The 24,807-nt window shown below is 51.3% G+C and overlaps 1 protein-coding gene across 1 annotated transcript in view; it reads right to left on the bottom strand.

Annotated features, from left to right (window-relative positions):
- Window positions 1–6,756: 6,756 nt before the first annotated feature.
- Window positions 6,757–24,807, bottom strand: part of PTP4A3 (protein tyrosine phosphatase 4A3) — a 41,735-nt gene continuing 23,684 nt past the window's right edge. The window contains exons 2-6 of the mRNA XM_079301416.1: window positions 16,966–17,769; window positions 15,588–15,680; window positions 12,197–12,327; window positions 11,790–11,864; window positions 6,757–11,352 (exon numbers count right to left, since the gene is read on the bottom strand). Coding sequence (XP_079157542.1) covers window positions 11,235–11,352; window positions 11,790–11,864; window positions 12,197–12,327; window positions 15,588–15,680; window positions 16,966–17,070 — 522 coding nt within the window. The 5' untranslated portion in view covers window positions 17,071–17,769 and the 3' untranslated portion in view covers window positions 6,757–11,234. The remainder of the gene's footprint in view (window positions 11,353–11,789; window positions 11,865–12,196; window positions 12,328–15,587; window positions 15,681–16,965; window positions 17,770–24,807) is intronic.

The raw sequence follows: 24,807 nt of genomic DNA, 5'->3' as shown, positions 1-24,807 counted from the left end.
TCTTGTATGGGCCCTGGAGGGGAGACGATGATTTAAACCTGACGTGTCCCCTCTGGTCCTTCCCACGCTGCCACCCCCGCAAGGCTGCGGATGCTGTTCCACCTTTGCTCGCTGTTCCATCTGCCAGGAGCTGCGATCCCACCCTGCACAGAGCCCACCAGGCCCTCCTCGGATGGAGGAAGAGGAAGCCGCCCCCAGAATCCCCCCATTGTCTTCCTCGCTCCTGGGAAGCCCCAAAGAGGCAGCCAGGGAGGGGAGGGACCGCGGGCAGGATGCGAGGAGCGGGAAGGACCCGCAGCGCGGGTTTGCTTTGGCAGCCCCGCTCACACAATGAAAGGTCAGGCTGCAGAGCAGCTTGTTTTGTTGATTTTTTTTTTTTTTTTTTTTTTTAATTTCCCTGGCTTTTGTTCAAGGCTGTGTCCTTAAGGACGGGGATTCTCTACGCCGGTGGCAGGCTGAGAGCACGGGTGGGCGGCTGGGGCTTTGTCTGGCAGCGTTTTTGGTGTGCAAATGATTTTGCTGGAGCACAGGCTGCGAGAGGAGGAGGCTGGGCTGGGTGTGAGCTCAGGGTGAGGAGGTGAAACTCTGCACCAGGATTCGGTTTAGTTCTATATGTGAAGTATTTTCTTTTTCACACTGAAATTTTAGAGGTTTCCGGAAGATGCAAGCACATACGATGGAATAAAATCAGGGCAAACCACCCCCAAGCAGAGCTTGAGATGTAACAGGAGGGTCTGTATGGAAATGGTCACACAGGGTTTGACAGTGCTTCAGTGGTCCCAGCAGATCAGCTGCTTCACCTTTGATTTTGGGTAGGATTTGACATTTTTGAAACGCTGCTTCCTAGTCTTTTTGGGGCAGGGACAGTTTCCTAAAGCTGTGCATCCTAAAGCTGTGCATCCTAAAGCTGTGCACCCTCCACTGAATCACCATCCCTGTTCAGAAGACACTTAGATGTGGCCCTTGGGGACTTGGTTTAGCAGTGAACACAGTGCTGCTGGGTTCATGGTTGGACTCTGTGATCTTAGAGGTTTTTTCCAACTTTAATAACTCTGTGATTCTCTAATCACAGCCTCATCCCTGCTGTCCCACAGCACCCTGCTGTCATACACAAAGAGGTTTGCAGGGTCACTGTGGCTGTGTCCCTCCTCCAGCTCAGGGAGGTGAGTTCAGGTCTCACCTGGTGTGTCCTGCTGGGCTCCCCACAACCATCTCCTCTCCTTGGCCACTCTACAAAGACACACCATGAACTCTCATGAATTTAGGAGCTGCCATAATATCTGTTTTTTATCTGACATTCATACAAACTTCAGGATAAAGTAAGGAAACCCATTTTGGATGCTGAACAGCTGCCTCAGGCTCAACCCAAGCAAGCCTGGAGCTCAGATTTGTGGAAGATGCAAAGGCTTTGGTGCATGGGCCAACATCATCTCCTGGTCTCTGGTACCAGTGCTAACGTGGTGCTAAGCTTCAGGAGCTGCTGAGCAGAAAAACTGCCTTTGTGGGCCAGACATGTCTAGGGGTGATGTCAGGCTAGTAATAACAACAGGCTGATTGTTAATAAAAACAGTCTGATCTAGAATCTGATTCACGAAAGCATAAATAACAGAAATATTAAAAAATGCCAGTCTATGTGGTTTTTTGGAACAGGGGTCTTGTTGTACCAGCTTGATGTCATAAGGTTGGTCCATAAACATAACTGCATATGCAATATGCTTGTAAAATATTAGATTTGTACAGTGTGGTGTTCCAGTGGGGGGAAAGAGCACCACACATCAGTAGAGCATGTGTTAAATGAGCTAAGAGTTGGCTGTCTGACAGATCTCAAAAAGTGGTGATCAGTGGGCAATCACCAGGGCCTGGATCTGTTTCTCCAGTGGAAAATCCTTGGCCCAAAGTTGTGCAGCCTTTTCCTCCAGTGAGCTGGAAATAAATGTGAAATTGCTCCTGAAGAAGTTGTGAGGGGAGAAAACTGGGGTGGAAAAGGACAAACATCCACAGAAACTGGTCAGTCCCTCGTTCAGGAAACCATTTTACAGAATCATAGAATCATTAATGTTGGAAAAGACCTCTAAGTGCATCAAGTCCAACCATTAACCCAGAAACACCATGTTCACCACTGAACTGTGTCCCCAAGTGCCACATCTACATGCCTTTTAAACACCTCCAGGGATGGGCACTCCTCAGCTTCCCTGGCTGGCCTCTTCCAGTGCTTGATCCTTTCTGAAAATAAATTTTTCCTGATATCTAATCAAAATCTCTCCAGGTACAACTTGAGGCCATTTCCTCTTGTCCTGTCCTTTGTAACTTGGGAGAAGAGACCAACTCCCACCTGGAGTCAGCCACTCCTCATCAGAGCTGTTCTCCAGACTCTCCCTCATCTCTGCTGCCCTTTTCTGGACACACTTTGGACCTGCATTTCCACAGACTTCAGTCCATCCAGCTGGAAAGGACCCCAGTGGTGGATTGAGGGATGAAAAGGTGAGGGGCCCCAGCTCAGCCTCTTCAGGACATGATGGATCATGTGGCAGCAGCTGATGGAGCCAGAGACATCTTTCTGCAGAGCTTTGGGTGTGGTAAATCTGCATCTCATGATAGAAACACTCTGAAGAGAAACAGGTTGAGGTATGGGTGCATGTAGGGAAGTGTTTTAACTGCTTTAGATGAGTCTGAAATCCACATCTGAGGAGTTGTGGGTGTTGAAATCCTCTGGAAAGCTGTGGATGCCCCATCCCTGGCAGTGTTCAAAGCCAGGTTGGACTGGGCTTGGAGCAACCTGGGATATTTGAAGGTGTCTCTTCCCATGGCAGGGAGTTGGAATCGGATGATCTTTGAGACTCCTTCCAACTCAAATCATTCTGTGATCCCAGAATTCTATGAAACTGAGTACAACCACACTTCAGAGAGGATACTGAGCTGTCTGAGGGGGGAGCAGACAGCCTGGACATAATTCCCTCTGCAGCCATGGACATTTTAGCCAGAACAGACGGAGCTGGAGGAGACAGGTGCAGTATCAGGAGAAGGTACATGCCCCAAGGGGAACATTTCTCTGGAATCTCCTTCAGTGACCCAGTTTTGCACCCTACGAGCTATAAGACATCCATTTCTTCTCTGGGATCTTCACAGGATGATTCAGGCTGGAAGGAGGTCTCCTGCTCAAATCAGGGCAGTTATGGGGGTCAGCCCTGTTCCTTACAGCTTTACCCTGAAATATTGCCAAAAATGGAGACTGGATGGAACAAAGTGAGGAGCTGCAGACAGAAGGACGAGATTTCTCTTGCCAGATGTGTCACTTGGCTGCAGTGGGTAGTTGCAGTCGTGTCTCTCTGTGTTGTCTCGCCCAGCCTGGCAGATTTGCAACGCAGACAGAACCACAAGATGGTATTTGGCAGCTCCAGGTGAGTTTTCACCATAAGCCCTTTATCACAGCCTTTGTTTTGAGTGCTGAGCACCCATCCATGAAACCCGAGTACCTTGAGCTGGGCCCCCCAAAACCAGCCTGGCCGTCCCTGCCTGTCACCCACGGCTGCCCGAGCGCCGCAAAACAAGGCGGCGTTGTTTGCTTTAGAGATCAAAGCTCATTTAAATGCATTGCTTCTCCCCGTCTCCACCTGATATCCAGACGAGATGCCCTGGCTTAGGTGAGTCAGTGCTGGCTGAAGGCAGCCGCAGTTATCTCTGCGGGGCGGAGGCAGCTCTCGCATCGCATCCCGCTGCCAGATCCTCTCATCCTGCTGCCCCCGCCCCCGGAGCTGGACCGAGCCCCGCTGCCCCCGGCTCTCCCTGCTGTGGGAGAGCAGCGCTGCCTCCTCTGCCCCGCGGCCCCGAGGGAGATGTTGCAACAGAAACCAGCACCTGCAGCCAGGGAAGGGCATTTTCCACATCCACCGCTTCTGCACGGAGCTCCCCGGCTGCTGCGGCACATCCAGCGCCATGCGGGAGAGGCCGTCAGTTCAGTTTCTGCCTTTTTTTTTTTTTTTTTTTTTTTTTTTTTTTTTTTTTAGGATGAGCTGACGAAGCTCCAGGTGGCTGTTTGGCAGTCACGCTTTTCTCCCCAGTTGCTGACGCCGACAGCGAGTGACTCAGCCCTTTCCAAGCTCCCCGCAAAGCCTCTTCTCCTCCTGCCACTCAAATGTTCTTCCTCTCCGATGGTTAAAATGGATTCTGCCCCGAGGTCCTGCCCAGGGCAGCACAGCTCCTTGCTGTGGTCATGGCATGGAGCAGGGATTTGCAGGATTCCCTTTCTGGACCGTGGGTTTGCTGTGTGAGCCTGGGTAAAGGGTTTTTCCTTCCCCTCGTTGCCGTGTTTCCCAAGGAAAGCTCCCAGGGCAAAACCCACCCCTGGTGATCCACGTTCCTGTACCTTTGCCAAGCAGTGCCTAATTCCCTACTTGACTTTTCAGCTATATTTGTTGGGAACATTTTAATTTTCTTTCCAACCCAAGAGCTGCCCTACATTTTCATCCCTAGGAGCATGGGAGTTCCCAGATACTGCAGTGCCAGCAGGGCAGCACCTCCCACCTTCCAGCCCCATGTGCCCAGACCTGGCTCTGCCAGGTGCTGGGGGCAGGTGAGACCTTTATCCCTGCTCAGCTGATGGTTCCAGACTCCCTGGGCACAGAGGGAAGTGGGGAGACCCTTCCAGGCAGCAGGAGGTCCTCAGGTGGAAGTGTTGCAAAAAGGCTGATCCCAAGCAGGTAGATGGGATCAGTAATGAGAGCTGTGCTGTGCCTGGGAAGAGCCAGTGTTTGCTACAGCAGCCAGCAGCAGTCCAAAATAATCAAAGAAAGGTTTCATCATGGTTCAGAATGTACCAAGGCAGCTCTCAGAAAACATTTTAAAATCCAGTCCTATGAGGCTGGACTGTGTCTGGTCTAGATTTACTGAAGACCTGCAACCTTTGCCTCCTTGCTCTGTGGAGACCTGGCTTGCTGAGGTGGGTTAGGAACATAGAGAGAGAGCTGTGAGCCATGGGTCATCTCCCAAGGCTTTGGGGTCTCCAGTTTGGATGTGTTTGTGTGAGCTGAGAGTTCTGGGGGTCCCTCTGTGGTGGTGAAGCTCTGAAAGGAGTGTCCATGACAGTCTGAGATCAGTCCCTCCTGAATCTGTGGTGTTGTCCCTTGATCTCTGAAGACTGGAAAGGGAGTCAGGAATGAACCCAAGCTGTGGACACCCACCTTGAGAAGGAGGGGGAGATCTCTCTGACTCTCTTGTTGGCAGGACTGAATACACTGCAACATGGGGCTGTGATGGGCCTTGCAGGTACCAACATCCTCTGCTGAGAATGGTTTAAGGCACTGTGGACCATGGCACCAGCTGGGAAGAGATCTGGAATCATACAATAGAATCACACAATAGAATCACAGTATGGTTTAGGTTGGAAGGGATCTTACAGACCATCCAGTTCTACCCCTGCCTCTACCATGGGCAGGGACACCTTCCACTATCCCAGGCTGCTCCAAGCCCCATCCAACCTGGCCCTGAACACTTCCAGAAATTGGACATCCACAGCTTTTCTAGGCTTATCCCTGTGAACAGCCAACTTAGCCCTTGTCCAATTTAACGAACTTTCACACCACTCCTCTTAAGGAGGGCAGGGACTTGTGCATGGAGAGGCAGCAGCCTCACACAGAGGGTTGGGACCTGGGCTGCCAAGGGGTGCAGGTTTTTGGGTGACAGAGAGCAAGGAGGAATGCAGCAGGTAGGAGACTGTAGCATGTACAGGCAGGAGCAGGGGTGGGTGTTTCTCCAGCACAGTCGCTGTGTTCAGCAGTCCCCCTGGCCCTCCTGCTGGAGAGGAGAGGCAGCAATTAGCCTGATTGAAGGCCCAGTTGCTTCTTGCACAAGGAGGAGGCAGTGCCCCTTGCAGCTGTGTTCAAAGCCTGCAGGAGATAAGGATCAGCCGTGCTGAGCACATGGGAAGTACTGGGGGAATCCAAGGGCAGCTCTGGCCACACCACCCTGCTTCACCTCTTCTTCCCAGCTGGCATCTGGCTGGAAAGCCTTCCTGAGCTACAGCAGCTCAAGGGGAGTTCCCTCCCCACTCTTCCATGCAACCCTGTGTAATTACATGGGAGTCACACAATTTGGTGTCAGCTTTCCCTGCTTTACCAGCCTGTTTTTGCAAGCTCCAGCTCCTCAGCCTCCATGGAGACTCTGGTCTTTGTCTCCCTTGGTCATGGGGAGCAGAGTTAAAAACCCAGCTGATTTCATGAGCAGATCAGGTGGGGTGTGTGTAGTGTCTCCTCTGGTGTATTCCAGGGTGTCCAACCAAGGTTAGGCCACACTCTACTGGATATAAAATCACTGAATGGTTTTGGTTGGAAGGGCCCTTCAGGATCATGGAGTTCCAATTGCCCCACCATGGCCAGGGAAACCTTCCCCTATCCCAGGCTGTTCCAAGCCCCATCCAAGCTGACCTTAAACACTGCAAAGGATGGGGCAGCCACAACTTTCCTGGGCAGCCTGTGCCAGGGCCTCACCACCCTCACAGGCAAGAATTTCTTCTTTGTACCTAATCTAAACCCACCCTCTGTCAGTTTGAAGCCATTCCCTGTTGTCCTGTCACTCCAAGCCTTTACAAATTCCCTCTCCAGTTCTCTTGTAGCACTGGAAGGTAGTGTAAGGTTTTTCTGAAGCCCTCTCTTCTCCAGAACAAACTCCCCCAAACACTTCCACCCTTGGCCAGAGTTGAGCTCTGCCTTCACCTCCCACATCCTGATAATTCCCATTAGCAGCACCAGGCACACAGGGATGTACAAAACAGTGAACGCTTTTTATTTCGCTGCTGGAGTGTAACCACTGTAATTTCATAAAACTCAAAAAACCCCCCCAAAAAAAAGTGATTACCAAAGGCATACATTTTTTTTTTTCCTTTTTACACAAGACATTAAGTAAACAGACAAGTTTCTTTTTAAAAAGATTATAAAGTGTCAAGATCCTATACCTCATCTGCATATTCAAAGTGATGCCATCTGATACAAAAAGCATTGGGTACAATAATTTAGCTATGGCTCAGACCAAAAACAAAACAAAAAAAAAAAAAACAAAACAACCAAACTAAAAAGAAAAACAAAACAAAACAAAAAAAAAACAACAGAAAAAAAGTAATCTGGGCTTAATCTACACACTACTATGGTCACCCAGGGGGTTAAAAAGGAAAATATGCAGTTCTTTGTTGCACAGAAAGGAACAGCAGGGAAGTGGCGAGTTCATTGGGAGATCATGGTCTGAAGGGAACGCCCCCTCCCCGGGAATGTCTGCAAGAGCCCGGCCCAGGATCCCCCCCGTGCCAAGAAATCAGCCCCATTTGTCTCCCCCCCAGCCAGAATCCCATCCAAACCCACCCACCCAGCTGCACCTACCCAGCGTGCTGGCAGCAAAGAAGATCCAAGACCTTGGAAACTGCATGGAAGTCACGAATCTCCCTGTGCGCTTTCCCACTGGGACTAATAAAAACCAAACAAACCCAGTGAAAAAAATAAAAAAGGAAACGACTCCTTCTATTGTGGGTAGAGCCAGACTCTGCTTTCACGGGAAATCTGTTCCTCATAAACCTCTGAAGCTCCCAGCCCAAGCACCACAGTCAGCCTTACAGCAAGGCTCATCACATGAATTTACAAATGCAAAGTCTTTAAATGCGTGTCACCAGAACTTTCTTAAATGAAGAGCTGGACTTTTGTGACGGCCACATTTCCTGCCTTCACACCAACCCACCACCTCCATGTGCTCCATCTGACTGGAAAACAAACAACAGAGGGGATATTTGAGGGCATGTGTGTGCCATGTGCTACTGGTGAGAGGACACAGCTACAGATTTATTCCCTCACACGAGGCTCAGCCATGACTGGCTCCTGGATAAAGGTTCCAGGCTCTCGGTTTCATGGTTGGGGCACCTCTGCTTTGCCATCCCTTGGGTCTCCAAAGTTCTTGCACCAATTTGGAGCCTTATCCCTGCAAATTGTGGTGGCTTTCCATGGAGGGTGAGGGGGTGGATAGGGGAGAGAAATTATAAAACCCAGTTTGAGCCTTTGCTTCTGGAGAGAAGGGCAGAATGAGGTGCCTGGTTTGCAGCCAAAGCCATGGGGGTGTCTGCCCCCTGTGACATCTGCCAGGACTCAATGGAAACAACTGGAGCAGTGAAGCATTGGCAAATGGATCAGAATTTTAAGGCTCTCCTTTCAGCATCTTGGCATTTGAAGTGAAATGAGGATTAGTGTACAAGGAGAGAACCCAAGACCAGCCCAAACCATGAACCCTTGGCTGCTTAGGCCTCACTCTGATCTTGTCTACTGAGCTTCGACCTTCCCTCTTGCCTGTCTCAAGACTTTTGAGATCTTATTTGAGATTTCTAAACCAAATATCCCTTGGAAGACCCCTCAATTTCCCCAGCCTATTGTTTCTGTAACCTCTAGGCTGAAACATCGAGGAACTGGTACCCCAGAGGAGGGAGCCTAAGTCCATATAAAAAAAACCCCCAAATATTTGGCAGTCCAACCCAGAGAAACTTTTCAATTCAGCCCTCCATGCAAAACAGCAACTTTTGGGCTGCCAAAGCGTCCTTTCCATGGAAGCAGCACATTTTAGGGTTAAGGGGGAGGTATCTATTAAAAAAAAAGAAAAATATCTAGGACAATTAAATTAGCATGATTTGGTTTGCTTTTTCCTTTTTTTTTTTTTTAGTGACTCATAAACTGAGGAGGATCAAGATGCCACTCTGCCAGCCAGATGCCCTCAGGATTTGGCCCCGTGGTCAGATCAAAGACTGCTTTTATACCACAAGCTCCCTAATTTTAAGGTGATTGGGTTGATGCTACATAAAGCAAAGCTTGTCCCCCTCATATTTCCCCCCAAGCTGAGTGAAAGTCTCGCTCAAGAGTGGCCAAAGGAGGCTGAATTCAAATTCCTCTGTCCCCAGCCTGACTCCAACTCAAAGGCATAGTGGCTGAATCCCAGGAGCTCTTGCCCTGGGCAATATTCCAGGTGATGCTGCCATGAGCATGGGTGAGGAAAATTCATCTTGCCAAGACAGAAACGTCTCCAAGCCCAAAAAGCAACAGCTCCCACAAGGAAGGGCATGGGATCAGGAGGTTTCCTGGCTAGCAGGGATTGGGGCAGTCACCACCACAATTCCAAGCCACCTCCTATGTCCCTGGGGATGAAGCAGCACCTATTTTAGCAGCAGGAGGACAAACCCAAGCAGGAATGGGATGGTGACCCACCCAGCAGGATGCTCTAAAATATGGTCAGGCCTTTTAATCAGCCCAATCCACACTATTCCAAATCAACACAGACCCTTTGAGCATTGCTGCCTTCTCCACAAGTTATGGGAACCAGGGAACAGCCTGGGATAGAGCAGGAGAAACACAAGGGCCTGAGGGCTGTGCCACAATGCTGGGCAGACCCAAGGTGTGTGGGATGACAACTCCAGAGCCACATGTGGAGGGTCCCCACCTCACTGAGCACCACAGCTTATCCCACAGGATGACTTTCCCCAGCCTGCAGTGGGGTTGGCTGGAAACAGCTCCAAACACCCATGCTGCCCATACATGGTGGTACAAAGCAGTCCCCAACCTTCTGCAGGTACTGAAGGTGTCTAACCAGCTTTCTTCACCACCTGTGCCAAGGGATGAATGCCCTGAAGCCAATGTCTCTGGCTCTCTGTTTTGGAAAGCACACAAACCTTGGGAGAGACCCAACACAGGACACTGAGGACATCTCAAGCTGGTCAGCCTAAAACCCCAAGGGGTGGATGACCAGCCCTCCTTGTTCCAACAACTGTGATGCTCTGCAGCTGAAGGGTGAGCAGCAGAATGCCCAAAGAACACCTGGAGTATCCCCTGGGCCCCACCTATGTCCTGGTGATAGGGCTGGCAGCCAGCTGTGACACTGCTGGGGATCACTCTGGGGGACCATGGGTGACCTCCCAGGCTCTACTGGGTAGTGATGGGAGAAAGAAAGGCCAGAGGATGTGTGGAAGACAAACAGGGTATTAAGTTTTTTTTTCTCCTTTAATTAGCAAATTTCTTTTTATCCTCATTAAAAGAAAAAAAACCATCCCCACACCCCCTATGTGCCCACTGCTCCAGCTGCTGCAAGTGTTCAAAGGCAGAAAGTTGAGAGATGTTTAATGTCCCAGCTCAGGGGCAGCTCTGAGCCCACCCCAGCTGGGTGTGTGCTGGGGGTGCCAGGCGCCTCAGGACAGATATGGAAAAGGCAGGTGCAAAATTTGGTGATGTGCTCTTGCCAGGAACACCCAAAATCCCCTAGGAAAGCTGTAGCCCAGCCCCTCAACCAGCAAATGCAGTGGTGGTGGACATGGATATGCCTTGAGAGGCACCATGTGTCCCCAGGGCACTGCAGCCAGAACTGGGGTTTGTGCCACAGATCAGGGATGGGCACACAACAGCAGAGAACCCACCACTCTGGGCACTGAATTTGGAAGCTATAAATAAGAGCACCCCACACTTTGGGGGACCCAGTGCTGATGCAGCATCCCAGCAAAGCTGAGTGCCTCCAAGTCCTGCTCTGGTCCCCGAGGTTCCCAGCAGCTCTGCCTTCACTGGAGCACGTCCCCAGTGAGCCCCATCTGCAGCATCCTGGCTGACATTGAGGCAACAGAGAGGTGGTGAGCTGACAGAGGGGCCAGGAGAGAGGGAATGGTGCTGAGGGCCTTAGCTCAGCCCTTCCCCTGGTCACAAGGGTCACTGAGCTAAGGGCCCCTGTCACTTCTCCCTGCTATCACCACCTTCCTTCCCGAGGCCACTGTGCCATCCCCACCTTTGTCCCTGCTGCTGCAGCCCTTATTAATGGGGAAGAGGTGGGGAAAGGTTTTTCTGGGGGTGCTCTTCTGCACCCCATCTCTTCTGAGCTGGCACAGCCCTGCCTGCATCACCCCAAACCAAGTACCCTTTGCCCACCCCTCTCAATGTAACGGGGTGGGGGAAAGGAGGGAGGAGGATGGTGATGAAGAACGGTCACAGGAGCTCATTGCCTGCTAACACCAAGAGTCAAAGGGCAGTGCTGCCTTCCCTCCTGGGGGCTGCAGCTGGAGACAGCAGCCTTTTTTGGGGATCCAGCAAGACGAGTGTGCTGTGAGTGCTGAACACACCGGAGATGCTCCGTGTCCCAGCCCAGCCCGGCAGAGGGAGTGCAGGGCTGGGTGAGGAGGTGAGGGGGGGATGTGTGCGAGTGCCTGGGGTCTGTGCACGGGTTTTGGCAAGAGGTCATTGAGGTTACATGATGCAGCATTTGTTCTTGTGGTTATGAGGGTCCTTAAATCGGAGTCTCTGCTTTGGTCGGTATTTTTCCAAGTACGTCAGCTGCTTGCTGTTGATGGCTCCTCTGCGCTTCCTGTGGGGACACAGAAATACCAGAACAGTCAGAGGTGAGGCACGAGATCCCCCCTCCCCAAACCACCCCTCTTGGGGTGCTGAACCCCCTGCCTGGAGCAGGAAGGGATTTTGGAGACTAAAGCCAGGTGCACCCTCCAGGGATGGAGACAGGCACTGACCCCAGCAGCTTTCCTCACTCATCCCACCCTTTGAATCCCAGGACATGGAGAGCTGGGGAGGAAACGTGGGGCAGAGGAGGGGTGACTGCCAAAAGCCCCTCAGGGATGCTGCCAGCTGCTGCCCCAGCCTCCTGCAAAGGCACAGGGTGCTCCATGCCAAAGGAGAGAAAAGCAATCCCAGTGCCACCAAAAAAAACAAACCCTTGGATATGCCAGATCTCTCCATTCCCTCAGAGAGGGACTTTCTGCCCCAGCACCACAACACTGCTCCACTCACTGTCGGATGAACTGGATGGCATCTTCATACTTCATCCCACTCTCGATCAAGGCCAGCGCGACAAGGACGGGAGCGCTGAAAGGCAAAAGCAGTGGCTGTCACTCCCCACTCACACAGCCCAGAGGCTGTTACCCATCATTTAAAGTTCAAGGAGAAGCTCAGGTAGCAGATCCCCTCCATCAACATCTATTCCCCACTAAGGTTTCACAAAACCCTTCTCAAAGACGGACTGGGAAAAGGAAGGAGGAGCACTGGCATGGTTGTCCCTCCCCTGCCTTCGTGGGGAGGTGGCAGCTGGGACAAAACCCTGCTCAAAGCGGGGCTGGGGAATGGAAGAAGGAGAGCTGCCATGGCTTTTCCTCTCCTGCACTCATGAGAGGCAGCTGGGGTGCTGGGCTCAGACTCACCGCCCCAGGCCGGCCACGCAGTGCACAGCCACGCAGCAACCAGGGTCCTCGCAGAACTTGGTCTTCAACAAGTTGAGCCAATCTTCCACAATCTTGCTGGGAGGAGGTGCTCCATCATCAAATGGCCAATCCTGCAAGAGAGAAATGCTGTCAAGTCTCAGGGGAAACCTTTCAGGGGTTGTTTTTGACTCAGGGTGATGGTGTTTGAGGCCTCAGCTGCAGGGAGGCTGAACAGTGCCAGAACTGGGCTCACAGCATAGCTCTGTGGGAATACAGGTGGTTTTGTGGTATCATCTGGCATACAGGAATTCCCTATCTGCTTTGGCTTAGGGTTTGAAGCCACAAAAATCTAGGTCTGGAGTCTTTCCACCTGTGGACATGTTCAGCCTTCAGGAGCACCTGTAGGATCTGCAGCATGGTCCCCATGACCTCCTGCCTCTGCAGACCAGGATGGCCACCCCATGCTCCATGCCCATCCAGATGACCTCACTGAGCTTTGGGGTGATGCAGTTCCCCTCCTCCTCCTTGCCAACTCCTAATTCCAGCACTTGAGAGCACATTGTAGGGGATTTGTGCAAAGGTGGCTTGAAGATGGTCGAAATCTCAGAGCCTGATGCGGTGCTGAAATTCAGCTTCCTGCAACACATGGAGGGGGAGACCAAAAGATTGGTCTGAGGACCCCCACACACAGCTCCAGAGAGAGAGGTCAAAGGGAGGGACACCACTCCAAATGGGGCCATTTAAATATCATCCTTTAGGAGAGGCTATTAAGGGAAAAAGAAAAAAAAAATCCCATCTTCTGAGCTTCATCCTCAAGTTGCAGGGGTTGAAATTTGGAGCATGGTGAGGAGGTTGGTAAAATGGGTTCTGCACTTGATACTCCTCAGCCCTGGGCTCAGTTATGAGGTTAAGTGTCCCAAAATGGGGATTTCTTTCCCAAAACAGATTTGTTAAGAGGAGTGTGGCCACTGGCTATGAAGCACTGCAAGAGAGAGGCAGGAAGGGGCAGCATCACTTGCAGAGGAACGTGGCTGGGTGAGCCCTGAAGGGTGGGGGGCACCAAGCCCTAATCCTAGATTTTGAAGAGTGAGTCACTAAGCTGCTGTGCTGGAGTCATCCTTGGTGTGAGATGGCAAAATAAGCTGCTTCACTTCAGTGTTTGAACAGGTGGTGTGATTTCTGTTGGGATTTGATAGCAAAGGAGCACGTTGGGCTTCAGGGTATTTGTAGTGCTTGAGCCAGCTCCCCTGGCTGCCCTGTGCCTGTCCTGCAAGGCCATGTCCTCCTGCAAGGCCATGTCCTCCCTGCAGCCATGAGTGCTCAAAACAGGGATGACAAAGCACACCACAAAATCATCCTGAAGAATGATGGAATGGCTTGGGGTGGAAAGCACCTTCAAATATCATCTAGTTCACCCCTCTGCCATGGCAGGGACACCTTTCACTATCCCTGCTGCTGCAACCTGGCCATGAACACTTCTAGAGATGGGGCAGCCACAACTTCTCAACTGTGTCAGTGTCTCACCACTCTCATTATAAAAACCTTCTTCTTTACATCTCATCTAAATCTGCCCTCTGCCACTTTAAATACATTATTTAAATGTCTTTAAAGACATTTGTTCTATCACTACATGCCTGTGTAAATAGTCCAGCACTCCTGCAACCCCTTTAGGGACTGGAAGAGGCTTTAAGGTCTCCCCAGAGCCTTCTCCATATACAGACCTATATATGTTCTGTATACAGAAGCATAGACTTGCTTAGTTTGGAAAAGTCCTCTAAGATCATCAAGTCCAACTGTTAGCCCATGGCCAAAGCCACCACATCTACAGGTCTTTTAAACCCCTCCAGGGATGGTAACTCTACCACTTCCCTGGGCAGGGTGTTTCAATGCTTGACAACCCTTTCAGTGAAGAAATTTTTCCTAATATCCAATCTAAACTTCCCTTAGAGCAACTGGAGGTCACTCCCTCCCGGCCTGTTGCTTGTTAGCTGTGATAAGAGACCAACCCCCACCTGACTACAACCTCCTTACAGGGAGTTGTAGAGCAGATAAGATATTCCCAAAGTCTTATTTTCTCCAGGCTAAACACCCTCAGCTGCTCCTCATCAGACTTGTGCATCAAGATATATGTGTATGTCACATATATATATATATATATCAGGATACAGATAAAAAATATACCAAACTGTGAATACCAAATATAAATATATACCATGATATATATATCTCTAAAAATATATAGAGATTTGATATAATTATAGAGATATTTCTGTATCTGCAGAGATACATCTATCTATAGAAAACCAGGTCATAGACATCTCTTGATTTACCTCATATAGCTTCTATATAGTTATAGAAACTTTGATATAGAAGCTATTTAGTTTCCGTACAGTGTCTTGTATAGTTTCTCTAACCTTCTATACCAAACATATCCTAGATATGTATCTCTCCTCATAAGAGAGATACAAGAGATGTGAAGAGGTATGCATATCCTAGATACAGCAACTCAGACTGGAGGCCCCAGTTAGAAATGGGGTAAAAGCCAGAATTTGGTGTGTGAGCAGATTAAGATCCTCAACATATGGTTTCCATATATGCAGGATACAGTGATCTTTCCAAGATATATCCTGTAGAGACACAGATTGCATCTATATCTAGAGACATCTGGAGATGTCTATATCTACAGATCTGGAGGATCTGTATCTAGAGAGCCACGGGATTATCCACCTATATCCCTAAGGATCTGAGAAAGAGCCTCCACTCTTTCTAGCATATGCATTATACAGACAGAGCTATGTAAAGAGGTCCTACCCACAGAGGACCACCCCAGGAGACACAAGGCACTTCCAAACCCTTCCCTAAACAATGAGCAGAGCCTCACTTCCCAGCTGGAGCTGAACTCCCTGGCAGGGCTATCACGCCTGACATCATCTCCAATTACTTATCAGCCAAGATACAGCCCAGGCAGCTGCCTGCTCTGCCTTTCCCAGCTTGCTGCCTGCTCCCTTTCATCCCCCCCAGCTGCACCAGCCAGCTGCTGGAAGAGCAAAAACCCTCCCACCACCCCCCAGGGTAAGATAAGGCGGGGGTAATGTGAACCAGGCGCATGGTGCAGGTGGGATCAGCGCTCTGAGCCGCGCTGCAGAGCCCGAGCAGCAGGAGCAAAGGCAGCTGCCGACTCAGCCGGGTGAGTCACAGTTTCGGCTGCGTGGGCAGCACCTCTCTTTTTAAAGCACCAGCCTCAGCTCGGCTCAGCTGGGCTCTCAACTCTGCTCCTGCCTCAGTTTGATGATGGGTTGGGCTACCAGGGTGTTTAACAGCCCCGAGGGATGAGATATCTAAGGGGGGTGTTGGGGCAGCCCCGCCAGTGCCCATCCTGCTGCCCACCTACCATGACAGTGATGCCGTCCTTCTCCAGGGGGGTCTTGTCATAGGTCACTTCACACACTCGCACGACCGTGGTGGCACCGTATTTCTTCAGGTCCTGGGGAGGGAAGGAGAAGGAGGGGTCTGAACAGATCCTCTCAGATGCACCCCAGTTAACCCCAACACATCCGAGCCCTGCTGTGACCATACGGAGCAGTATGGACTCTAAAACAGTGCTGTGCCCCTTCTCTGAACCCTTGACCTGTGGCCCATTCAGCCTGGCAGGCACAAGGAAACACGAAATGGCACGACACCAAAGCCACGTGGCCTTGGAGGATTTCTAACCAGCATCTTCATGACTTCTCAGAGTCACGAGTGCCAATGGGGCCATTTATTTTTAAGCCCTGACAGCCACATCAGAAGGGATTTTACACCCAGGCAAAGAAACATCCCTGACATGGGTGCAAGTCCTCTGAAAGAGGAATTATTTGTACCTGGTGAGGTCACACTCCCAATGCAGAAATGCACGGAGGCAGCTGGGAGTGGGGGTGGGGGGGGAGTCATAGCATGACCCACCAGCCAAGCTCAGCATCTCACAGATGGCTCAGGGGCTCCTTCTCCACCTCACTGCCACATCCCATCATCACTCCAACACGCTGCAGGCTGAGGCGTGGGGCTTGGGCTGCCTCCAGCATGGCTCGGTGCCCGGCGCGAGGATCGCCCCTGGATTACGCGCCCGCCTCGCCGGGACCATGAGATCATCCCTGCCACTGATCCACCCCCTTTGTTCCCCAAGTGTGCTCACCAGACCGTGGTGAGCCCCACATGCTCAGCAGCCTGGCCAAAAGTCTATGAGACTAGAGGAAAGGGGAATTATTCTCCCTTCCCACTGGTGTGGTCCTCATCGCCTTGTGCACAACATGCACAGTATGGGGTGGCTGTCCCCAAATCAAAGACACTTTCCTGTCACCCTGAGGCAGTGGCACTCACACAGATGCTAGCAGTGCTCTCCAGCACTGCCCAACATACTCTGAGCACTGGAAATATGCTGGGGTATCTGGGATGAAAAGCCATTTTTGAGGTGCTGGGAAGAACAGGACAGGTTGTGTGCACCCATGTGCATTGCTCCAAAACCCTGTGACATGACATGCTAGTGGATCTGGCAGGGGATGCAATGAGAATGGGGAGACTCTGCTCCATCTCTGCTGTGCCCAAACATCACACTAGGGATCCTGAAAAACATCCAATCCCAAAAAGCTGGCAATGACTGGACCCACTGTTCCAGGATGCCACCAGGGGCTGTGATACCAAAGAGTATGTGCTCCCCTCTCATCAACATCAGCTTTCAGCCTCAAAATATGCAACTGGATCCTGGTCCCCACCTTCCAATCTCCCCTCCTTACCTCCAGGAAGGTGCTGAGCGTGGCATTGGTGGGGTTGTGGGTGATGAGGAACCTCATGTTTTTGTAGCAGACCTCCACGGGCGCAGGGCGGTTCATCCGGGCCATGGTGAGAACAGTGGGAAGGTGAGGTGATGCTGACAGTGGCAGGGGAAAAACCCAAGAAAAGTGTGGTGTGGAGGGGCAAAAAAAAAAAAACCCAAAAAATAACCAAAAAAAACCAAACAAAAACCCAATAACCCCTCTGCGCTTCAAAAATAAAAATAAAACAGAGAACTCAATATACAGACGTTGTGCAAATAATCCCAACTCCTGTGAGCGCGCCGGCTTCCTTGACACACCACAAGCCGCCCAGGGGGAAAAAAAGCCAGACGGAGGGGGAAAAAAATAATATTAATGATAATAATAATAATAATAATTAAAAAAAAAAATCCCTTTGCTGTAGTGTTGGCGTCCTCTGCGTGCGTGCGGCGGCTCCGGTGCCGCGCGCTCCCGGGCGCTCTAGAAAGGCCTCTGCATGTGGGGGGTGGCAGCGGGAGGGGGCCCCCTCACGTTACCCCATCGGGGTATGTGGAGTACTTGGGGGCGGCACGGGGGGCCGGGAGCCTACGGGGCGGCGGCGGCCGGCAGCGGCGCCTCGCTGGGGCGATCCATGCACGGGAGCCTTGAATGGTTGAGTCGGAGGGTCGGGGTGCTGGGCGGGACGAGGAGAGGCGGCCGGGGGCTGCTTCAGTGGCTGGGCTGCCGGGGGCTGCGGGGCTCACAGCTGCTGCTCAGCACCTCCATAAATCCCAGCGGAGAGCGAGGCTGCAGGGGAGAGAAAGGGAAAGGCGGCGGTGAGAGCGCGCTCCTCCTGCCTGCTGTGGGTGCCCCTGAAGGCACCGTCACTTTCTACATCCTGTACGAGCATCTCTGACCATCCTCATCTTCACAGGAGACCAGACATTAGAAAGCGAGGTGGTGTTTAAAGCTAAAGCTGGAATATCATCTGGAGAGCAGAAATGGCAGTGGAAAGCTGGAGGGGGTAACTCACATTTCACCGTAGAACGGAAAAGCACGTGGTTTATTGCTCCCATACGCCATCCAACATCTGCACCTGCTGGTGGACTTACATCCCCAATCCATGTCAGCTGAACCCCCAACACCTATCCAGACCCCCCAGACCTCACCTTTGTGTCCCCAAAAAGCACGTTGAATATCTCCACTCCGAATGCACGGGGCGCCTGAAACCAGCTGCTGCTGCTAATCGGCCACATGCTCCTGGAGCTGGGCTCATGTCCACCAATGCACCTCTAATGCTCTTAGCAGAATTAAGCTGCCTGCAAATGAGCTATCCTGGGGGGTGGGACAACGAGGAGGGGGTTGCATGTGTGTGGTTCTGCCAGGGTTAGTGATGGATCTGTCTCCCTGCCTGCTCATCCACATTCCCACACCTCTCCCAGTAACGGAGCCCGGCCCCTCAACCTGTGACATCTTTGCTTGCAGGGATGGCAGGGGGAAGAATTAAAAAGAAAATCAATTCCACTGTGGAAATACACAAATCCATGAGATGATGGGCCCAGCAGTGAGGCAAGGGCTCTGCAAGCCCCACTCAGAGCTGAGGGAAACCCAGCCAGAGCCTCCCCAGGTTGTTCCCCACTGGACTCTTGTTTTGAAGCTGGTCCTTCCCCCGGGTCAGCGGCTGCTTAATGCCGAGTGGCCAAAGCCTCAAAATAGACCATAAGCACATAAGTAACCCGAGCCAGGCCAGCAGGCACCCCCTTGCCTCTCCTCACAGCAGCCAGAAACTTTCCCCTCTGGATTGTTTCACCCTTATGCAATGAGATAAGGTGGGAGTAGAGCGATAAGCTGAGCCCTGACCAGCTCACCACAGCACCTGGGGTGCTGACAATGGGTTTGTTCAGGCCTGAGCATCATTTACAACATGTTTAACAGCTCCTGCTTCTCCAGTGGTACCCAAGAATGAAAAAGTTAAATGGCAAGAGGAAAAAAGCCAGGTGAGATGTCAGGGGAAGCACAGAGCTGTTCTGCTGAATATACCCAATTTGGCTGCTAAAATCATGGACTCTTCCCAACAACCATGTCCCATCACATCTCACTAATATTTTTGCCCCTAAAAAAGTGGATAATGTTATCTCAGAGTCCTCCAAGGATGTTCTATGAAATTCAAACCCTGCCTGGGCTGCAGGGGATGAGTGGGACATTCAGAGGGGAAGACTTTCCCCCATCATTCATGGGGGTGATTTTAGGTGGGATTCAGAGCAGCTCAGCCCACAGATGATGCTGAGCCCCCCAAGGTAGCTGACCCTCCCCACCTGGACCACAGCAGCTAGAATTTGTGCTCAAAGCTTGCAATGATCCTGCAAGATGGGCTGAGAACCTGCTCTCCCCACAGTGCTCACCATGCTTTTTCAGTGATGATCCCACCCATCACTTTGTGGGGTTTGCTTTCTCCCCAAGATGGTATCACCACGGCTGGGTAAGAACCAATTTGGTATTTCTGGAAGATCATTTTGGGCTGGTTTTGGCCATGTAGCTCCTACGTGTCCAGCTGCCAATCTGCTGGCCAGCACAGCCATAAAAAGAGCCAGCCTGCTGGCAATCCTCTCAGCAAGGTTCATCTTTCTCATTTTAAGGAAAAAAGGGCTTAAAACTCTCCAAAGAGATGGGAGGTGGAACAGATGGGCAACCACAGTTGCCTGCTCAAAGGGAAGAGCTGATGCAAAGTAGAAATTACCCCAAACCATCACCTTGAAAGCCCAGTTTCTCTGAAACAAAGGACTTGAGAATCTTTTGCTTCTACTTTTCATGCCTTTGCTCTTCAGGCTTCCAGTGTGTTTAATGCCATCTGTCCTAATGATTCGATCTGATCACAATGATCAATCTGATCTGATGCACAGCACCAGAGGTGCACAAGGGAAAGAATCAAAAAAATAACTTTTCTCACTCCAGACAACCTCATATCTCATTTTAACCAGCTGCCAGGGACATTAATACCAACTGTGCCCATGTTTACCCGTGTCCTGGATTAAATCCCACCCGCTGAGCAACCCCGTGGGACTGGGAGCTGCTGCCAGCATCCCAGCCCATGCTCCATGGGCACTCCGGATCCTGGACAATCTTTTATTGGCTTGGGTGTGCTCACTGCCAGGAACAGAGGCTCAGTGGGAACTGCCTGCCCACGAGAACAGCGAGTGCTCCTTTCCCACAAGGTCTCCTCTCCAGTGGAAGCGTTTCAAGTATTTTGGCAATCGCAAGTCCCAGCAATTCAGCCCCATAAATCCCTAATGGATATTCAATCACAAATCATCCCTGGCGTTTCAGGCTGAGATGCTGATCTCCATATTAAGCATGGCAGAACAATGTGGAAAAGGGAATTTCAGCTAATATTAATAACCTGCCAAGTGGAATATAAATCCTTCTGATTTGAGCGCTTCAGGGGATCTAGAGGAAGCATGTGAGGACACAGTGAACAAGCCCTGGATGAGGATGCTCAGCAATGCAGGGCTGGCCTGTCAGGCTCAAACCCGTCTTGGGGAAGCCTGATGAAAGGAGGTTGTAGCCAGGTGGGGGTTAGTCTCTTCTTCCACGTAAACAAAGCTACAGGACAAGATAAAACAGCCTCAAGTTGTACTAGGGGAGGTTTAGATTGGGTATAAGGAAAAATTTCTTCACTAAAACGGTGCTGAGACATTGGAGCAGGCTGCCCAGGGAAGTTGTGAAATCAGTATCTCTGGAAGTGTTCAGAAGAGGTATGGATGTGGCACATGGTTTAGTGGTGGACCTGCCAGTGCTAGGTTAACTCAGAGATCCTTCCAAACTTAAATGGTTCTGTGATTTTCTTTTCACCATGACTGTGGAAATTTCTGCTTCTTACACAACAATTTTGCAGCCAAGAGCCCACTGAGGATTCAGTATGAACACACACCAGTGTGGCAAGGGAGCAGTGAAGGATACTGCTCTGGGGGATGAGGACCACTGATCCATCATCCCCTTGTCTTACACCCCCAAAGCTGAAGGGATCACAGGGCTCTCTGAAATACTACTTTGCAGTGTGGCAAGACCTTTACAAATGTCTTGGCCTCATCCCAGATGTCCAGGGACTGAGCCTGCAACAGAGGGATGAGGCTGATCTTCCTCATGGCAACCTGATGGAAAATAAAGGTCAGATCTCCTTCACCCAGTGAATGGAAGAGCTTGGCTGGAGCGGAGAGCAGATGCTGGAGCTGATGGGTGTTGCTGGTACCCAGCTAGTGGGACACAGATGGTGCAGTCAGATTTTCCTAAACACAACACATCCCCAAGCAAAGGAAAAGGAAGCTTTGCAGAGCCAAAGTGTCGCTCCACACGGGCTTTAGGAGCAGGACTTGGAACAAAGGCTCTTACTCACCCACAATGTGCATCTCACCCGTATATAAATATAGCGATCTCAGAGTGAGCACATCTCCTGGTCAAAGTTCACCTTCAGAGAAACCCAACACAACACCAGCTGTGTCACACACTTGCTCGACCTCTCTCCTGCTTTCAGCTCACGTAGCAAGACACCAACCAGCCCTTTCCCCTTAAGGCTGATGAAGTCCTGCCCTCCCTGCTCCCAACAAGCACTTTCATTACCCCAAAAACTGAGCCCAAGTTTCTGAGTGTTTCCAGTTATCACCATGCAGAAGTTTCTGCACACATCCATTGCCACTGACATGAGTGATCATGGAGAGCAGATCTGTGAGGCTGAGCTGCTCATGAGATCTGTACCAGCAGTACCACCACTGTCACCACTGTGGGCAGCAAGAGCAGCACCACCAGTATCACCACTGCCACCAGTGTCACCACTGCCACCACCATCACTGCAACCAGAATCAGCACCACCACTGTCACACTGCCACCACAGCCACCACTGCCATGAGCACCACTACTGCCACCAGTGTCTCTACCACTGCTCTCAGTAGGAGAAGCACCACTGCCATCACTGCCACCAGCATGGCAGCACCACTGTCACCACCACCATGTCACCACTGCCACCAACACCACCACTGCCACCAGCAGCAGCATCACCACTGCCACCAGTGTCACCACTGGGTTCCACCAGCACGAGCAGCATCACCACTGCCAGCATCGCCATCACTGCCAGGAAGGACAGGTCCCAGGACACAGAGAGTCACAGTGCTGTCCCCAGCCTGTGACTGCAGCTGGGACACAGCCAGCGAGCTGAGATTTCCTCCAGTTGTATCCGCACGGAAGGAAACTGCAAAGGTCTGGGAGGAGAGCAACGGAAACAAAACCCCAGCAGGAGCCAGCATCTGCAGGGAGAGGTGTGAGCAGCCACCAGTGCTGCTCCAGGTGCAGAGCTGGACAGAGATGGCATGTCCTGGAAAAGCTGGGTACCCTGGTGGCTGTGGGGTACCTGCTGCCAGGAGCAAAGCAGTGCCCAGCACCATCTGCCAGGGAGGCACTGTGGGGTTTTTCCTCCAAGGGGTTATTATTTAAGTTGTTTCTCTTGCTGTGTGTGATGTTTTCTGAGCAAAATGCGACAAGGAGGATTAAAAATGCACAGGTGCAGGAGGGAGAGTGAAGGGGGGAGCTCTTGGCAGCCCATGAAAACACACCTGCAAGACAAACCAGGTCATGCATTTTTCCCCACATCCTTTTTGGTGTGCAGTAAATACTGGCTAACATAGAATTACACAGTCCTTGACTTTACAGCTCCAGTTGGACTTAAGGAGTTCGGTAGCATTTAGAGAACAGGGAAAGATGCCAGCATGATGTTGGCGTGGACATTTGCAAGCAGGAGGCACTCAGGACACCAGAAAGAGGGAGGAATGGGGAAGCTGAGGCAGTGAGCCAGCCAGATAAAGAGCACAGCCTTCCCAGCACTGTGGAAGTTGGGAATGCACAGGAGGCACTGGTAACGTGATCAACCCTTTCTTATCTTGTATTTGCACCTTTTGTCTTTGAAGAGAGGCTGAGGCACAGTGAGGAAAGTGTCTACAAAGGTCCTTTGGGAGTTGTTTTTCCCTCTCACCCAGATTCACAGCCCCTGGACACTGGACCCTGTGCCCACATCAGGATTCTTGTGATGCCACCAGTGTCAGAACTGCCTCTCCTGTCCAGAGCTCATGGGGCAATGCCCTGGAGGAAACATGATGCTTCAAGCACCCCTTCAACAGTCCTTTAGCTGGAATTTCAGCTTTTCCCTTCACATGCAGCCCCCAAGTAACTGGAATCTGAGGTCTCCATGGGCAGCTTTTTAACCTAATTCCCTCTTGTGCCAGAAGAGATTGAGCCATCAGAAGATCATAAAACCCACAAAAAGGCACTAAACCTTCCACACTGAGGGGAAAAGGAACCCCCCAGCTGAACACAGTCCCCCACCCATCCTTCCCACCCTGTCCCCAACAGGGGACAACTCACAGGCAGCCACTGGTGGCCCTGCTCACAGTGAGATCCTGGTTTTATGATCTGGGATATCCCCTCCACTGCCTTCCCCCTGCAGCCACGAGGAGCTTGCAGCCCCAGCACTGACATCAGAGGCTTTTCCTGGCTTGGATTTGAAGGGAAAGAAGGAAAAAAAAGAAAAAGAGGGGGGAGGAAGAGAGGCCAGCTCCACAGGGAAAAGTAATAACAGGCTTGGGGCTGGCTGCCTCCCAAATCTGCAGAGGGTGTGCCCCAGAGGGTTTTTTTGGGGAGGGGTGAAAGGCTTGGTCGTTTGGGGACAGATAGTCCCCACGCTCCGGCGCCTGATGCACAGGGAAGTCAGGCACCCCAAATACTGGGGGCCAGCTCCCCCCATCCTTCAGGGATTTCTTTTGGTCAGAAGAATCAGGGAAAAAAAGCAATTCTGTGTGTGATTGGGTATTTCCAGGCTTCAAGCCTTGTCCAAAAGTATCTTTGGAAAGAAAAGAATCCCAAAACAGCATCCTCACCCCAAAACACACACTGGAAGCAAACTGGATCCAGTGGTCCCCCCCAACAGGTGCCACTACCACGTGTCTCTCCCTCCCTGAAACTGGTACAGCTGAACATCTGCCCAGCTTTTTTTTTTTTTTTTTTTGTGGTTTCTCACAGTATTTCGAGCAAATTTAATACTTGTGGCAGGTGGCAAAGCTTGGGGTGTGGGTGCAGAATGATGCAGTTTTTTGGGGGAAGCAGGAGAAACAGCAGCACACTCCCGGGAAGGGCAGGGAGGAGCTGCCATGACCTCCCCTTTGAGGCACAGTCTGAGCCTGAGCCTGTGTCCCACCAGAGCTGAACTTTGCTATTTGCCATGTGGTGGGATTCTGATGGGAAGTTGTCCCTGCATTACCTGGTCTTGCCTTGTCAGGCCACCAGAGCCCTGAGCCAAGGCCACCCGAGCCCTGCCTGCGTCACTCTTGCACAACTCCCAACCCACACCGACTGCGGTGGCTTTGATGGAAGTTTGCTGATGATGAAGGGGGCTCCAGGGGACTCAAATCTACCCAAACAGTGGATTTTGACCTGCAGACAATGTTGAAATAGTGCTCTGTGACATGCTGGGGATGCAACACAGGACAGAACATGCTCTGCCTGTGATGTGTCCCAAGGAAAGATCTCTGGTGGCATCAAGCTATGGTCAGGATTGTCCAGAAAAGCCAAGCTCTGGAGAAAGGCAGCTCTTCCAAGTCAATGGCACCAGATTTAAATGATATTTGTGGGTTTCTGAGCTTCCTCCACTATCCACACCCTGTGCTGCCTGGGGTTGTCCTCCCAAACCATCTCACTTCTGCTCTGCACTATTTGGTTTACACATTTCACCCCAAGGAGACAGGTCACAGATATGACAGGCTGCTGGGAGGTGGCAGCACCACCAGCCCTCTCCTTGGTGGTGGACAC

Source organism: Erithacus rubecula, assembly GCF_903797595.1.
Source record: "Erithacus rubecula genome assembly, chromosome: 3".
NCBI classification, from domain to species: domain Eukaryota; kingdom Metazoa; phylum Chordata; class Aves; order Passeriformes; family Muscicapidae; genus Erithacus; species Erithacus rubecula.
Note: the sequence above shows the minus strand (reverse complement) of the source record. Positions and strands in the feature narration are given on the sequence as shown.